Source organism: Falco punctatus (genome assembly GCF_963210335.1).
Source record: "Falco punctatus genome assembly, chromosome: 2".
In the NCBI taxonomy this organism is placed as follows: Eukaryota; Metazoa; Chordata; class Aves; order Falconiformes; family Falconidae; genus Falco; species Falco punctatus.
Genome location: NC_137581.1, coordinates 63,855,063 through 63,874,090, shown reverse-complemented (window position 1 = coordinate 63,874,090; position 19,028 = coordinate 63,855,063). Strand labels below are relative to the sequence as shown.

Sequence of the window (19,028 nt, the reverse complement as noted above, 5' to 3'; positions counted from 1 at the left end):
GTGAAGGACCCCATGCTGGAGTAGGTGCCCTGAAGGAAGCTGCAGTCCACAGCGCCCACACTGGCCCAGGCTCCAGGCAGGGATGGTAGCCCAGGGGGAACCCAGACTGGAGCTGGTTTACCCTTGAAGGGCCGCAGGCCATGGAGAGGACCCACACCAGGGCAGAGAAAAACATGGAGGAGGAACAGGAAAGAGGAACAGCTGTGGACAGACCGCAACCCCTACGCCCCGTGCTGCTTGGTGGGGGGAGAGGGGAAGAGAGGAGTGTCATGAATGAAGGAGTGAAGTTCAGCCTGGGAAGGGAAGAGTGGGGTAGGGCAGCTTTGCTTTTCCCCTTTGTTCATCACCATCCAAATTATTTTTAAATGGCAAGAAATCAGTGTTTATCTCAACCCACAAGCTTTTCCATCTTACTCCCTCTCCTGTCTCCTGCTGAGGAAGGAGAGTAAGAAAGCAGCTGGATGGGGGTCTGGCAGCCAGCCATGGTCAACCCACCACAATAAATCACACTCAAAAACTGTCAAAACACTTTTAGGGTGAAAAATAAATGATTATTTCAAATTGCAGGCAATACCTGTCTTTACAGTGATGAACCAAGAAAATAGTAGTAAAATACGAGATTTCTTCTGACAAAAGTTGTAAAATGCTACACTTAAAGTCCTCTACTCTTTTTAAGCACACCTCCTTGGTAAACTAAGCTGGAATTACTGTATTTCACATATCTAAGCTCAGTTATTAATCCCTTCAAATGTCTTGCCTAAAGACTGAAGCCATCTTTATGAAGAAAGGACTCCCTACACTTAGCTTTGCCCATCCCATCACACTGCATAAAGCAGTATTGACAATGTTCCTACCATAAAAATCATCCCCCTCCCCTATTTCAGGTAGCACCAACCAAATAATCTCCCTCTGCTACACACTTGTCATAAATGTTAAGTTCTATTCAGATACATTGTGCATGCAGACAATTTTACTTTATGCAACAATTTGCTTTTCAAGTGTTTCTTTGCTTTCTTTCTTCCTTTTCACAGTCTTCTCTCTGATCTCCTCCATCTCTTCCATTACCCTAGCAGGTCAGGTTGCCAAAGAAAGTTACAATTCCTCAGCATAAGACAGTTAAGACCCTCCTTCTCACCCCTCTAAACAACCCTTAGTCTGGTTTGTTTTTCAGGCATCAAATTTCTGTTATAAAAAGACCATAAGAAAGCCTTTTCAAGGTAGTGTATCAACTATTAAATATCAGAGGTTATTTATATGAAACACCAAAAAAAGTAAAGCAATTTTCCTTCTTAATCTCATAGCCCACATACTAGAGATGAAATGTAACACTTCACAGGATAGGGGAAAAAAATCATGGTTTAATTACAACGATGTAGCATAAACACTTTAGTAGTCGATATCAAGGTATTATTGTGAGGTCTAAACTAAATTTGAATTCTCCACAGATACTGTAAACAGACACTCTAAATTCCCTAAATGATTGGCGTTAAGAAGGTTTATACAAAGGCGGTCAGTTGTTCAGTCTTTAAGATGCCATGACATGGTGAGACAAACACGCATACATCAGTAAGTACACAGAAACGTTATGCTACATTTTGGACAGTCGAGAACTGAAAGTGCTTCACATCTATAGGATAAGAAATGGCTTCATCTCCTCATCCCTAAATGATGAGAGCAAAGAAATAACCCTTTAATAGGTTAAATAAACAGTGCCCCATTTATCCATGCTTTATATAAAGTTCCAACAATTCAGAAGGTCCATGGTGAAATTTACAATCTATATACAGTATAACAAATTGTCAAAGAAAAAAGTTCAGATATTCCTTGGATCCCGAAAGCCTGAAGCTCGCTCTCTGCACTAGAGACAAAAATTACCTACAATATTAGGTGGGGGGCTTTTCTCTTTCCTTTTTTTTTTTTTAAACTTAAGTCATCCCAATCCACCTTGAATAAAATCAGATAAAATCAGTCCCTAGGTCCTGGTCATATTTAACAACTGCTTAATTGCTTAATCCCATTGTTTAAGGCATGTTCATTAGATGTCAGTATAGGGGTACTGTCAGAAATCATAACCACAGGTACTAAGAGTCAGCAAATCTATACAGCAATGCCACCGGTTGCAATATATTGCAATATAATGCAAAACAAATTGTTATGATGGAAGTTGTTCCTGAGTTAAAATCTGCTAAATACTGGTAAGATTAATGTATTCCTTTTATACTTCTTCCTCCAGAATGTCCTTTCTCACATATGCTCAATTGAAAATTAAAATTCACTCTGAAAATAGCCTGTCAGAAAGGAAAAATGTTAGCAAAATTCCTAAATTTAGCCAGAATTATGAATACGCAGGGTTTAGTATCACTTAGCTTTTAGTGGGAGTATAAATACGAAGATGAACGCAAGTGTCAGTCCACATATTTTGTGCAACTGCAAACAGGAAAAGATTTTGGTATCAAGAATTATCATAAATGTAAAGTTTGTGAATATACGTAGCTCTGATACTGTAGACATTTTTAGTTTTCTTACCCAGTCTCCTCCTCTAGAATTAAAAGGAAGACATTTTAAAACTGTAGGAACACCAGTTAGAATACCTACAAACATATTCAGCTTTTTAAAACAGATAACTAATTGCCTATTCAGTCCATTCCCACGGAATTGTTTCTCAAGCATGTAGTCACTGATGTTCTTTCCCATTTGAAACAACAAGTTGTTCTTGGATGAGAAAAGTGGATAGCTTTAAAAATAGCTTTTTCATTAGATTCAAAATGTGCATGAAAATTCTTACCACCCTAACCATCCTGGCTCCTACTCGTTAAAAGTTCATATAAACATTTGCTCAAGTCTGAGCATTAAATTTAACAGGAGTTAAAGGGCACTAGAAAATCAGCATGACAAAAAGATGTGACTCACACCTGTGCTATACCTGCACTTCTGACTGAAATAAACTGAAGAAAAACCCCTCAGAAAATTGCACCATCTGGAGTTTAATCCAAAGTTTGCTGAAATCAATGAAACACAATGAGCTCTAATGGGATTTGTATTTTAAGTGCTCCAACTGAAGCTCACCATTTGCAGTGATGTAGCATCTCCTAATTTAAATACAAGAAAGGATTGCAGTAATTGCACCTGTAAGACTAGGGAATAAATGTCCATTTATGTATGTGAAAATCTGTCACAGTTCAAATTATGAATTACAGTATGATTTTTTTAAAAAATTCCTATCTCCAGATTTGTTTCCATTTAAATCCTAGTAGGACAGAAACCAGCAATATGCTGAGAAAACAGGGTGGGAAAGGAATGACTGCTTCCACAGTCTGGGAATTTCAGAGTGTCTTACATAGTGGTATAAAAAACAAAGCTCTGAATGAAGTTAGGCCTAGCCCATGTGTCTTATGCACAAAGGTTAGCTAAATTTAATTGTTATGACCATAAAACATAAATAGCAACAATTTATTCACAAAATTTTGTTGGGTTTTTTGCTTTAACAAACTGCATTATCTATTAAATTATTAGCCAGCTGAATGTTTAAGCACAACAATAGAAAATGTAGTACATAAACACCTAAAAATCACAGTCATAAAAAGCAGGCAAGTACATCAGTCTTTTGGTGGCCAAAACAGATTAGTCTTCCAAACAAGTGTACATGAACATAAATCATGGGCATTAGTTTAGTTAAAAACTGTTTCTACTGTCAATAAACAATTTTCTGTATTTTAATACTGTTCTTAAAGACTTGTAAACTGTTTAAAAATGTATGCACAGACATAAATAACAGTGAAGGATTTAAATAGTGGTCAATAGGAAAAATAGGTTTTTAAATTTGCATGTGTGATGAGTAGGTAATTTGGAACAAATCCATAATTATCCACAAAGAACTCTGACCTTTTTTAGGTAAGACAGTACTGCCGTCATTTCTAACACTTGTGACCATTATAATAACAAGAGAAAAAAATAACATATCAGCCCTGATACATCAATCACATATGCATTCAAAATTACAGATATTTACAAGAAAAATATATATTTAATTAAAAAGCCACTGAAAAACATGGACTTTTAGTCAGGTGCTGCACTTTCTGCAAAATGAGGTAATTTAGATGCAAACAAATTAAGTTTAGTAGAGTTCAGGATCCACGGTCTCCACACTTTACAGATTGCTTCAGTAAATGGCTTGACTGTTTCTATATGTTCAGAGCAAGAAATCACTAGATCCAGTTAAATCCTGTTTTGTAGTGCTCTTGATGCAACACTGACTAATGTCAGAAGGCTTCCCAGCTCAGTTTTACAACTGGTCTTTCAATAGAAAGAAAAAGGGGAAAAGAAAAAAAAATAGTTATAAGTTGGTTTCATCCCAAGATGGATCATTCATGTTCTTTAGAACTTTTCTAACAAGCTTCTCCAAGTCCTTGCGAGCTCTTTGTTCTTCTTCTAATGATTTCTTCATCTTTTTGTTATCCTGTTTAATAGCGACAGAAATATTAGTGTTTTGGTTTTTTTAACAGATCTTTTCTGACTACAGATACATTGTCAATTACAAATTCTGAAGGCTCTTTTCAGTAAGACTGCTATTAGCTGTTCAAAAGCAAAGCCTTCTATTAAAATTTCACAAGTTACACACAGTTACTTCACACAATGCAACAAAATCTATCAGACTAAACTATTTCCTATTTATACTTAGGGGTCTTTTATAATGCAAGTGCTAGTAACAGATGGCCAATAATCTTGAGTTCTTCTGCTCATATCTGATCAACGAAGAGTAGAACGTATTTGTTGTTAATGGAGAAGGGAAATAGAGCAGTAAGCAGAATAAAAATCCCCCCTAAGAGTCTCCTGTGATTATAACTAGTTTCACAATCTCAGAAATGCTTCTTAAAACTTAATGCAAATTAACTTGCTTCGTTAGGGAAGTAAATAGTTGAAAAGACTATCTTGAAAAACACTATGTTCTCTGGGAAGTGTTTTGTGACCTAAAATTTAAACCAGATGACTACCAACAGTCTAAGAAGAGTCTGAATTTCAAGGAACACCACCACTCTGCACATTATATTGAGTCAGTTCTCAATACTTAGCACCATCAGGTAATATTGAAATACCATGAACAACAGGACCACAAGGATGTCACTGACCAAACCACAGTAATGCTTACATTGATTAATCCTGTACAGGCCCAGGTGACGCTGGCAACAGTAGGGAAGCAACCAGAAGGTAAGACAACATTACATTAAAGCACCAGGACAACAAGTCTACGGGTGTTTAACAAACAGATCTGCAATCCAAGGCTACCACTGCACTCCCAATAAGCTGTCATTTACAGACATTTCTAGAAACAGGACAGGATCAACAGCTGCTGCCTTGCTGACCCCATTCCCTCCTCAAGTCTGTTGAGAAACTCAAATTTCATTATTTTCTTGTAGGTACAGACCTAGTTTATATTCATTCATTCATTTATTTATTTCCAGTTCAGGACTGTACTATTTAAGTATAGTGCCTGTGGAGAAAGAGCCATGAATAACCTATGGAAGCTGTGACGGCAGGCACCCCACTCTGTGTGGTAACTCTCACCAACAGGCAGTCTGGTGCCTACACCAACCAGCACGCTATGTACTCCCAGAGAGCCGTTATTCACAAAGCCCTTGGTCACTTGGGACCTTCCCAGCTCAAGAGATTATTTCTGCCACTTTCCAGTCAGCAACATCATAGCAGCAGACCAATAAATGCTTCTAAGCCGAGACTCCTGATACACACACACACAAAAAAAAAGAAATTAGCTCAGGCTTTAATAAGTTTTGGCTTTGGAAGGTACAAGATTCTGAAGAGAACAATCTATTTGGAAAGGAACCAGGAAAGAGAGCTGTTGCTTGAAGATCAGGAGAAGGCAACTTCTTGTTTATGGTCACACAGATATCTGCAGGGCCTCAGTGGGGGAGCGTGTTTATCCTTTGTACAAAAGCAGCCAGGCCACATGAGTATTAGTAGGTTATTACTGATGCTTATATTAAGTGAATTATATTTTTAGTAAGACCATCAATTTTGCGTCAGACCTGGGACACACATGCTTTGTATGTTGAAAACAGCAGAATTTAAGACATCAACTGTCCTATTTCCAGGAACATGCATGACATCCTTAGAAATACTGGGCACGCTTACAGATGGGCAAAGAATTTGGATTCACATTCATAGCTTAAAACGTAATTTTAATTCAAATCTATTTTACATTAAACACTGGAGATTTTATCCAACGTCTTGAATCAGAACTGTTAAGGTCAGTTCGCCAATTCACACATTGGAAAGTGAGGATAATTCAGTGCTTTTTTGCCTACACAATAAGCAATGACTACATGCAGCAGCTTTAGCATGGTTTAAACAGGCCATGTCCTAACAAGAAAAAGCTACTTTTAAACACCTCATTTTGGATACTTAAAACAGCAGCTGCAGCTTCGATACCAGCAACTCAGGTAAGATCTTGCACAATTCCCCCATGTGACAAAGCAGCAGCTAACCCTAAGCCCTCATTAAAAAAAAGGCCACAACAGACACTGAAAATACTCTCATCTCTGGAAATGAGATGTTTTAAGAACTGATACGTAACAGGTGTTCAAGTCACTAAAAGACCATTAATCAAGGCCTAAATAAATCCAGACACTTATACAACTAAAATAATACATTCTAGAGCAAATATTATTTCAGTCTCTATAAGCTTATTTTGCTGGTGATACAGCAGAACAGGATTTGCTTAACACTTCAAACATTTCACAAGTTGTAACATCCAAAACCAAATGAAAAGAGCTTCGTAAGTTACCTCAGAGAGAGGATACTTAATGCTATTCTCAAAGGTTGGTGCTCCAAGGACTGATAACCACAGCAGAGGGTGCTTTTTTGTCAAATTGATCTTTCACTTTTAAAAGTGAATCTAGTCCAAAATTTAATTCCTGTCAAACTGAATCAATTTACAAGCTATATTTATTTCTATAAGACTTCCATCCTTCCATTCTCCATGTTGCTATAAATGTAGCAAGTTACCTACCTGTCGTAACTCCTGTACTTCATCCTTTAATGCATATACTGTGTCCACAAGGCTTCTAAAATGAAAAAAGACCATCTGTTACAACGGTTTTCAGAAATACATCTCTAAATCTATTATTAGACACACCGTTAAATGAAATGCATTTTTAAAAAACACCAAAACCCACAGCTAACAGCTAATTTCAAACTTATGTTAAAAAAAATTGTCTCTTATCCTTACTTATATTCAGTAAGGCAAGGATCTGTTACCAGCTTCTGTGACAGGATACACCTCTTAAGCACATTATGGATCTATGCTGGTTTCTGCATTACAGCTTTCTGTAACAGAACTGTATTTCATTTCCAACATATACCTTATCAAAAAACCAAAATGACACCACATACTAGCTAGAAAGATGAAATCGATTTAGTGCTGAAATCCTACAGCACTTGGAAAAATTATGGACAAGTGAGACTTACTCCTTCCGTGCCAAGAAGTGGTATGTTGCATAGAATATACAAAGAAACCAGACCACAAGCATTTAAACGGAGGCCAGCTGCACTTAAGAGAACTGCCAGCATACTCCAGACAGCTCTGTTCCCTATGACAAATATGCCATACATACACTACTATAATGGGAGATGGGAGGAGAAAGAAGAGTGCAAAGTTTACTACTTTAATCCATCATTCATTAAATGTTCTCTTACTTCTCTTCTATAACAGTCTGACCATTACTTTTAGTTTCTTCTACAATAATTTTTTCTTCTTCTGGAAGCAGAACTTGAGGAGCTGATTCTTTACGGGAACCTGTTGCAAAAATAAATTACAAAATGAGCAACTCTCAAATATTGCTGCGGCATTTTGAAGATTACTGTTTCATTCATTCCATGATACACCTGTCTGACCAAAATGTATCACCTTCCATCCCCCTCCCTTCCTCCACACACACAACTCACACATTTTCTACATTGGCAACTACAGCCTTACAACTATGACATTCCTATCCTGCTGCTGACAACTCCTGCGTCATCGACGGGGATTCTATACCGTTTAACCGACAGTGCACTGTTCAGCTCTCAGTAAAAGCTATACAAATTCACCACAGCTGACAGAGATACATGTATTCATGTAATAGTGATTTAAGCCTCATGGACAGATTCTGATCTCATACAGACACAAACTGAAGAAACAATTCCACTCTAAACCAATTACTCTATCAGTAAGGAGCAGAACAGTGGTATCAAATGATACAACGATGGAAGAAAAAAGTAGTTAAAACTCCTTTCCCCTGAAACACTATAAACAACACAATTTTGTATGCACATACATATACATACACTTACAGCCTTTTAGTCCTATAAGAAATTCCTATCAAATCAAATATATACTTTGTCTTTATGTTTTTAAAAGCACTTAATGGTGTGACAATAAAAAAAACATTCCAATATCTTAAAAACATTTTTCACAATTTTTACAATTTATATCAAGATAACACACACAGATTCTAAAAAAGTAGCTCTGAACAGAAAAATCTACAGCTCAGACATGTGCATCCATTTATACATACATAAAGTATGCATTCTAGAAATGTTATTTAATTAGGCTGCAACAAATCACAAGGTTTGGTTTTGGTTTTTTAAAGAAGGTCTGTAAATAACTTGCTGTCTCAGCATTTGTTCAGAATAGAAACAGAACAGGTAAGGCACTAAAGTTTTTGCACCTTTTAACCAAGACATCGGTTTTAACAAACAAGGTACACTTGCCTACCAGTTCATTGTAATGGAATTTTCATTAACCAGGAATGTCTTCAGTCTAGTACAGTTTCAACTGATAACTTGGTACTACAGGATACATGCCTGTCAGGGGAAATACATCTTCTTTTGCTGAACTGCTGCTTTGTGACAGGAGTGCTTTTCTTTTATGGCTCATGACAAAATACATCATCTAATCATGCAAAAAAAATGAAAGAAACTAAGCTCACTGAAAAATACTTAACTTCCCTAACAGCTGCAGTCTTGAGTTCTGAACAATGAGCTTGTAGAGACCACAGTTTAGCAGTACGTGTTAAACTATTTAAACTATTTAGCAAACAATGACAAACATCCTTTAATGAAGAAAAGAGCTTCCTTAAGCTGACAGTAAAGGTCTAATGTATCAGTACACGATGGTCAAAATTTTATGGAATAAAGATAACTGCAGATTTGAGAACAGAATCTTGTCCTTGAAAGCCGTAAGTTCTTCATCTTACAGAGTGAAGACATTTTTTTAGGTTAATAAATACCCTAGCACTCCCACTTATTTTCCAGGGAAGGAACAACCTATAAAACAAGCACATCCGAACTCTGCATGGTGCTCAAGGACATTTCCCTGTTTGCGCTGTCAATCGCTAATTTTAAGAAGTTGTCTTGTATTTCTTTCAGTAAATTGGTTACTACTCTGCTTTATTAACCCAGGAGGTAACACAAAACACTAAGCTAAATGTTGTTTTAAGAATTAGTTGGCAGAAGCTGCTACCAGACCAACACATTTTGGGTCTCTGTACCAATGTGGAGCACCTCAGCCCAGCACACGCTGAGGGAGACAGTGACCAAAGGGAGAGAACTGCCACACGATTCTCACCCGTGACTCCCTTCACCCAAATGGAGCAGCATATTGTATTGATCTCTGTATAAAGCTGCATCCAGTTGCCTTTGCCTGGTCAGTTAACACGGGTCCTTGTAAAGCAGAAATAGCATGGAGTAGACAGCTTTTAAAAAAAATGTCCCAGCTGTACAGTTATATACACACATGCATGTAAAACAGATGTCTACACCAGCATATCTTGATGTATGTACAGCATAGCACAGTAAACAATACTATTGACACACAGAACGCAGTTTCATTAAGAACAAAAAGTTCACCAACATTATACACAGAAGGAGACCACACAGTACATATACACACACAATGCAAAACTGTTGCTGTGACCACTGCCCTTCCTGTGCCACAAAAAACTAACTACCGTGGAATGCAGGACATCACAAGTTTATCACTCATCTTCATTGCTCCAACACCTTGGGTCATGCAGTTGATTTATTTGTATCTCAGAACCCTCGGTGCTCTTATGGTTTGTACTTATGCAAAAAACCCTTCATTGTTTTGCTTTTTGTGAGTTTTTGGCAGGGTTTTTTGCATGTTTGTTTTGGATTTTTTTTCCTAAACCCTACAAACACTTGCTAAGTATCAAAAGTACAATCACATAGCACATCTATCCCGTTACAAAGAACTCAGTCATCAAATGAGTATGTGCACAGTAATATCAGACTTCTTGTGTCAAGTTCTAAACGCAAAACAAAGCTTCCTGTCTTGTTTCCTGCAACAGTTATGCCAGAAGCTTTTTTTTTTTTTTAAAAAAAAGATTAATTTTCTGGCAATTATACATCTAGAACAAACTTCAAGCAGTCACCTCATTACTGGAACTCGGCAATATTCCCTAAACTGCCCTTTGTGCCTCCACCATGTTCTTCAAGTCTATTCTCTATATGACCATTTCTCCCCAGAAAAGTTTACAAACTACAGCTTTAGGACATGAAGAGAAGATTGTGTTATAGCACAGTGGGTATTTCACGCAGAGTTGTACTAGAAGGATGCTCTAGGAAGTTCCTGTAACTTAGATAAGCCTAAGCACCTCACTGAGACATATTCCACATGCTCATGAAGTAGCGCAGAGGAATCGAGTTACTTCAGTTTGTCATATCTGCCATTCCTCAATCTTAAGCATCTAAATTTCACACTGAATTTTATTACAAGACACTACTCAGTCTCATTCCAAGTCAAACAGGCCAAAAGACGTTTAAATTTACCTCCAACAACTCTGACCCTAAATCACCTTGAGCCAACGCAAGCAAAAGTACTAGTTAAAAAGAAAAAAAAAGTGAACCCACACACCCCCCCAAAGCTTTACAAAACAGAGGTTTATTTTTTCTTTTGGTTTTTTGTGGGGTATTCAGGAATTAAGGTGGATGGGAGAATAAAGGATCTTTGGCAAACCCATATACTTCAAGACTTGCAAACAAATGTTAAGGCTGAGTAAATTGCTGTAACTTTTCAACGGGGAACTCCTAAATCCAGGGTCTTGGAAGAATGACCCCACCATTTAGAAGTCTGTTATTTAAGGCAAAACTACTGACCAATACGACCAAGATTCAACCAAGTTTCCATCGATTAAATTCCATTAAGAAAAGAAAGGTATCTCTTCAACGTTAGTACCTCCCAGCCCTAGAGTGGAGAATGAAGAATTACAATGCTTTTCGCCAATACCATACCCTAAATTATAGGTTTAGCAAATTTAGTCTCCAGAGTAAGGCAAACAACAGCATAGCCCACCTGGCATTCAGATCATGGCTAGAAACCTTAGCAACACCCACTATGAAACATGGTACAACACCCGAGATACCAGAACAGGCGTGTTGGGCAACAGCCCCCTGCTTTTAGTTTTCAGTGTCTGACCCCTGCTTCCAGCCTAATCAATCAGCCAAACCAGCAAGCAGTTTTGGAAAAAAAAAAAAGGAAAGCTGAAACCTGTTTGGATGTTTATGTGGCTGAGACTTCATGACGGAAGTTCACTTTATATCTGTCTGAAACCAGCAGAACATCATTCCTAGCCCTGGAGTACGGTCTTAACACCAAGAGAGGAAGAAACTAGCGCACAGATCGAATGCCACAGAGGTTCTCAGTGAAGTCTGTTTGCAAGCGTAACTGCACAACCCCAACCTTTTATTCACTCTCCTCCAAAGGGAGTGGACATCTTAAAAAAAAAAAAAAAAAAACACCAAACCAAAACCCCCCAAAAAACAAAATTTGATGTGGTACCCATGCTGGTTCCCGACAGAAGTACTGGTTATCAGTCTGATCCTTTGTTCTGAACCATTTAGCAGACACATGTGAAGAGAGTCCAGAAGTTATGCACAGATCTTAATACATCAGGCAGGAGGGAAGGAAGAGAAGAAGGGGGATGGAATTTTCACTTCAAGAAGATATTAAGTCTCTGCTTATGTTCAAAGACCTTGTCTGTTCAGGAACCATTTAAGCCAACAGTAAAACAGAGGTGGGTATTCACATCACCTGCTTGAAGTAGCTCACCTCAGGGCCTCAATTAAAGGTCAGCTCTCCCCAGTCAATCAAGAACAGGGCTCCTTCCTCCAGCTGGCTGTCTGGAGGAGAAGGCTCAACCTACTACTGAACTACTGAACAACTAACTACTGAAGTTAGACATACGGTGACTGTGGTTAATTCTAAGAAATGCATGGCATAAGCTGAGGCAGCAATGATTCTGTTGCACAGCTTTTAAGTACTGCTGTTTTCTCCACTTTTTCATACCTTTATTGTGATTAGGAGAGCTAAGGAGGGGAACAAAGGACAATAAAGGTCAAAAATTAGAAACAGTACTTGTAAATATACAATTCTGTTTTTCACCAACTTTACTAGGCTCTCTTCATAAGGTAAGAAGCTCAAGCAAAGACATAAGTCTTAACTGCCACTGAAAAACAAGAATTTGCATACACAACTGTTTATATCTACCATTAGCCACTGGCATGTACAGAGGGGTAAATTTCCTGGAGAAGCAAATGTTAGTTGAAAAATAAGAATTACTTGTCACTTAATACAATGTTTCATTGCATTAGTTACACTAAACATGTTAAAGTGGATGAGCAGACCTGCCAAATAACATTTTCTTTCTCAATGAATCTTTGATGAGGTCCTAACACGATGAATCCCAAAAACGGTGCTCCCAGACTCTGCAGCCGTTGAGATGAAAACACTGAAAAAGAATCCTCTATGCTACGGATCTGCTAAAGTCAAAAGGGAGCCCTCTAATACCTTTGTACAGATAAAACCAAGTCAGAATCCAAACATGAGGCCAAACTTCGGTTCACTGTATAAAGTGCACTGTTGTTTGCAAATTCTTGGAAGTAACAAAAAAGGTTTTGGCACGAAGTTTTTGTTTGTTTTGGTTTTTAACTAATAGTGATACACAAACAGGAAAAAAACCGCACATAACTCAGATGACAGATCTATGCAGTTTACAGCAAAATGTTTTGACAAGTAAAATGAAAATAATTAAAGTGGACTGAAACACATACAACTTCATATGTAAGTGCTAGCCATATAGGAACAGAATGAAGAGTCTGAAACACAGGTACACCATCTGAAGAAGTGGGATATTTCTAAGACAACATTTGGAAAGAGCTATCCGACTGAACTTGCCGTATTTCACTAACCAATACAAAAACTTCCAACCAGAGGGTTGTACGGCTAAAACTAGAGTTGCTACAATCATAGCAAAAAATTGTTATGACTTTTTAATAGAAGTAGGTGATTACTTTGTTTATTTTAATGTAAACATTTTAGTATGTATATTAGGTTATAATTTCATTTAAATTCACTCAAATATGAGCATCTTTTAAGTAGAAACACTAAAGAACTCCTGTTTCAAAGAGAAAAATGTGGTAATATTAAATCTTGAAAATATAAGGTTATAGAAACCAGTATCATATTCATAAAATTTCTCCCTGGTAACAGGACCTGCAGAAGTTTTAGACTGTTCCAAAAATTCAGTCTGTGCTTTCACTGAGAATACACCGATCCAAAAAGTGAAAAAGAAGAAAACAGAATCAATTAAGTGGAAAGGGAGGCAACATCTCTGAATAGCTATTAAAAAAGAGGATACAGAAGAATACATACTCCACATTACATTGAATTTCCTGTAGTTGTCAACTACATTAAACAATGAGTACACACGTATGTCAAAAAAGGTCTTTCACTTCAGCATTTGATTCCTCCAGGAAGAAAGTAGGGAGAGAAAAGAGGCATGGGGAGAAAAGGAAGTTAAATTACAAGTTTGCTGTCCTTTCCCCCTGCATAATAATTAAATATTAAAGTCACAGTCTAGCAAATGCAAAATTTATTTCAACTGTACATAACAGATGTCCTTTTTATATAAAACAAAACACTTAATTGATATAGGCAGCCACAAACAATATGCATACTGTACAGTACAATGCAACATTCAGATATACATCCATTTTGTATTTTCAAAAGGCAGTCACCTACTAAAGATGGCTTCTCCCATTCACAAATGAAGTGCACAATATATATTTTTTTCTATGTTTTACGTCACTATATACACATTACTGTGTTTCAGCAAGATTATGCAAAACACCCAATTAATATTGGTTGGTTTCAATTTATGGCAAATACTAATTTATGGAAACACTGCATAAGCCATGTGAAGAGGAGCTGACAATGGCTTGAACCTACCTTGCAATTCAGATTCTCCATCCTCCCAGTGTATTTGTAACTGTACACATATAATTTACAGAATTGCATAAACATAAGGTACTATTATTACCATGACTGAAGTTCCACAAAAATAGAAACACTGAACCTTTGGACTGAATACCACCATTTCCACTTTTTTTTTTTTTTTAAGCATTTTGCATTAATACTCCTGATCAGTTCACAATAGCTTATGGCCTCTAACACTGAAGACATGGAATGATTTTAAATGTGTGGTGACGTTAATACGAGTATACGGAATATGAGAGATCCTAATTATGATAATAGTTAATGACTGAAATGCTACAATAATTAATGGTGGTAAACTGTCAAAGCTTTGGTGCATAGAAAGTCAAAATCTTCAGATCTGGATAACAAAACATTCTGTGTGATAAGGAAAGTTCAAGTGCAACAACTGTATTACAAACTCATATTTACACTATATAACATGAAACAGACATAAAGGAATTATTGTTTATCCAATGCAGAAAACATTTTTAACTAGAACACCACAGCTTAAGAAACAGGAAAAAAACAAATCCATACTTTCCGTATATGTTAAAAAAACAAAAACTGACTGAAAGGAAGAGGCGAGTGAAGTGGGTTACAAATGCACTGTGGAATGGTATGGAGCACATGTACTTATTTCCCTAAGCAATATTCCTCCACCTTGAAAAAAGTTCAACATATGCAAGTTTCTGGTCATTACGTTAATATATTAACTAGCAGTGAAACATACCCTGAAACCCCTCCTCAGTAAGAACTGCTGCTGCTGTTAGTCACATTTTGGAATGCCAACAACAGTGAGAGCGGATAAAGCAGGTGATCAAACACGACTGAATGCAAATCTGCAGATCTGTACTGCTTTGAAACAGCTTCTCCACACTGACCACCTTCTGGAATCATGCACATCTGGCAATTACTAACTTTCTGATCATGTAACCTGCTTCTAGAAAGGTATTGATTATCTTTCAATCAGCGTGATCAAGTTCCCAGGCAGCAGTTAATTGCATCACGATTATTCTGAACTCGTTCATAGAGTAATACCCGAACACTGGATAACATGCTTACTTGAAAAGGGGTAAGGGGATTGCATTTAGGGACCCTGGTGAAAATGAGAACTGTTTCTGTCCCTTCATCACATGCTTTTCCCTAATGCGAACAGAGATTTAGAAAACACTGTCACTTTTGTTTTGATACCAGTTACATTATCCACAAGACAGAACACACACACGCTTCACCCCAGCAGTGCCCCAGGTGCAGGTTCAAGACCTTCAGCTGTGCACAGCATGTCACAGTTCTCTGAAAAGCCAACATGACTGTAAGTGAAGAGCTGCTGCTGAAAACAAACCTGCTCATGAGAGAAGTTACAAAACACAGTAAAATCTGTCACTGACATGCTCCAAACAGTACAACCCAAAAGCCAAGCATTCTAATATTCAGAACGTCAAACAAGCCAACGTGATCACAGCTGTACCTAGAGTTTCAGATGCTGAACACTCAAGCCTCCATCAGGGGAACCACTTGCATCTCGTCTTTTCAAGAAGAATGGTCAATTGAGAGTTGACAGCTGTGTATTTTAACAGGCAAGTAAACAGCTAGACCCTGCTTTCTGCCACGCTACTGCATACAGTTAAGTGACAGTATGACCATAGGTAACATGCGATTATCAAAACACTGCATGTAATGAGCATGGACTGCCGGGTTTTCATGACAACTGCCAGACTGGGGTGGAGGGAGAGCCGTGCGGTCCTTTGTATAAACGTTTAAGCAATGAGGAAGAGGCAGCAGTATAAAACCAGAATTTTTTTATGGATTAGCAAATGCTCTTCCAAATGGGCCAGATATGTGAATATCTGAATGATTTTACAGCTCTTGTACTGCTTATTTTTAAACTGCTTTTTTCTTACTCTACCACCTTTGTATTTTGTTAGTAACATGTAGAAAATCCAACCACTACCACTAAGGTATTTCCATATCGCTGGCACTCAGTTCACAAACCAGTATGGTTTCAGTACAAAATACAAAAACGTGCTGTATCCAAAATAATTAAAAAAAAAAAAGAGAAAGGACCTGTTGCTACACTGACCAAGTCAAAAGAAAGATAAAAACAAAACCATTCAGAGCTACAAATTAACATCTGTCAGTTAAAAAAAACCCTCAAGAAATATCATCCTTAACAGGATATACACTTCTTGGAATGATGTATTTGTACGTGTATAGAACTGGCAATAGAGCCTTCCACCAGGTATAACTGAAGTTTCAGAAGCTCCCTCAGAAGTTGTTAAAATATCACATTAAAGAGACAAGGAACAGCAAGAAAACATCTAAGAAAAGCAGGCTGTGATACAACAAGCATTTGTTAAGAAAAAGCTCAGAAGTGCATTAGTTCTGGTGAGAGATATATGAGCAACAGCTCTTACGAGATGTAGACCCCATTCTGTAACTATGGGCTGTCCATATACTGTCATAGTCAGAGTCTTCTGAGAGGTCTGAAGGCTCCAAACGAGAAAGACTACTGCGACGACCCAAGGAGTCTAGACTTGATTGGTCATCATCAGCCAAGACGTGATTATGCATCAGGTCAGTGCCTTGCCATGCTAAGGATGTATAGGTGAAATGAAATGGTGGATGTGGATAGGCAGAGGTGGGATGAGGAGGAGAACGTAAGGAATAGCCACAACCAAACACATGAAATAAAAGCAAAAAGGTGATGGGAAGAGAAGGAAAAGAGAAAATATTGTTAAAAAGGCACCAAAGTTGTCGTTTTTTTCTTTTTGTTTGGTTTTTTTAATTTGTCTGGGGTTTAGGTATAAATTACACTTAGCATAACAATGTTTGAACTGTTACAGAACAATTTTTGAAGTGGTTTTTAAACTTTAAGCAGCTTTTGTTGAGAATTTTTGAGTAACACAAATCTTGTTTGAAAGTAAATTTTTTTATTATTTTTTTTTTAAGTGGGAGTTAGATTCTTTTCAAGTATGGAGTCAGGTCTGGTCTGCAGGGGATTTGACTGGGCACAGAGCAATAAACACAGTAAGCTAGCATGATCCAGCGCTGATGTGAAAAGCAACAGCCCATTCCCCATCAGCACATCTGTACCTCCATCCTTTCCCTCCCTTGCAATGACACAGTCATTTGTACAGCTGCTTGGTGAGCCAGGTCAGGGAACAGTTTCAGATGAAAACTAACCCTACAAAAGATTCTTTTTCAAGCAGGTCATTTTCCCACCAGCTCACAACACAGCCACAGAAGTGCTTGTGTCACCACTGTAAAGAGGAAAATGCAGGGGAAAAAGCAAAGGTTCTCATGCAGAGCAGGGCTGCTGACTTTCTAAATCAGCAGCAACATCTTGCACCCACTCAAGGAGACCATCAAAGTACAGTTTTTCTGTGCCTGTACCCCCTGTTATTCGTTTAACCATGTAGTAAATTAACTCACTCACAGAAAAACAGGGTCAAGAGGCTAACACCACAGCTTGGTCCATTTCAAGCCCTCACACACTTCTTCCTACATGCCTCTATCTGGATCTAAATTCCCAATTAAATATTTTAAGATGTCTAGGGTAGTTGATCAAACATAGCTAAGGACACTTTTTCCCTTCCTCCTTCCCCCCACTTTTTATTTTTTAAAGGCCTGGCAATATCCAAGAACTGAAACCATGTTAAGTGGCCACGCTTAAACCATGTTAAGAAACCACCATACATACAATATTGCAAAAGATTTTAAGCCTTTGTTTGGAGCAAAACAGACTCAGTATATAACAAGCAGGAGAAAGTGAAACTCTGCTTTTTTATTTGCATCTGTCTCCTCAAATTAAACTCTGCATCTTCCCCACCCAAACAACTGAAAAAAGGTGCTCTGCTACCTCTTACAGCTCCCTACCAGTTTGCACTGGTGCCATAGGTCTGCTGAATTGATGTTGCCAAAAGCAGCACTCCTTGGGCTTTGGATTAAGGTGGAATTGCCAAACGAGTGCTGTGAGGGACAGGCAGAATATTAACATGAAGGTAAGAAAGGAGCATGTGAAAAAAGGGCATGTTCCACAAATGAAAGGGAACTCTTTCATCCTGTTGTTCTACACTGACTACTGCTCCCACAGAAGCAATTCCAGCATGATTGTTTTTTCCCCACTTCCAATTCCAGTCTACCAATGGATCTTCCAAAGCTTAAAGTCTTGGATGACAACACTATTCTTTCCAAAGCAGCCATGTGCTTAATAAAAAAAAAAATAGTTTCTTGCTGCATTAAGAGCAAATAAAAGCTGCTGACTTCTGATGTATGCAATGATACCCACAGCACTATGTATATTTCTTAAATATACATAGAAAGGAAAAAATAGGCAAAAGAGCAAAAAAAAATCATATCTATTTTATATCTGCACACACAAACTACTGTGCAAGTGCAAATGTTTCCCCAACAATTTCTTGTCACATTATCCTTGGAAACAATAAACACATTCAAGACATTTAAACAGCAATCATCTCATTTAATTTTGTTTGGAACAACAGTATATCTTCAGAATTTTGAACACATTCATTCCCTTTTATCCAATTAAACACCCTACTGTAATGACTGTAGGGCTATAAACATTGAAAGCTATGTAATGGTAGCTAATTTTATCACCTTTGAGACCTACAGTTCATCAAGACAAAAAAATAAAATGAAGGTTTTTGCTGTTACTTGAGAAGTTTATACAGTCTAATAC

The 19,028-nt window shown here is 37.6% G+C and overlaps 1 protein-coding gene across 5 annotated transcripts in view; it reads right to left on the bottom strand.

Moving 5' to 3' along the window:
- Positions 1 to 1,895: 1,895 nt before the first annotated feature.
- ARHGEF7 (Rho guanine nucleotide exchange factor 7) overlaps positions 1,896 to 19,028 on the bottom strand; it is a 164,911-nt gene continuing 147,778 nt past the window's right edge. For 4 of the 5 annotated variants that reach the window (XM_080375528.1, XM_080375531.1, XM_080375530.1 and 1 more), the window contains 3 exons: positions 7,711 to 7,810; positions 7,025 to 7,079; positions 1,896 to 4,456 (listed from right to left, as the gene is read on the bottom strand). In XM_080375528.1, the coding sequence (XP_080231654.1) occupies positions 4,334 to 4,456; positions 7,025 to 7,079; positions 7,711 to 7,810 (278 nt within the window). In that variant the 3' untranslated portion in view covers positions 1,896 to 4,333. Of the gene's footprint in view, positions 4,457 to 7,024; positions 7,080 to 7,710; positions 7,811 to 16,743; positions 16,921 to 19,028 lie in introns of all 5 variants that reach the window. The other variant, XM_080375532.1, reaches the window with a different exon arrangement.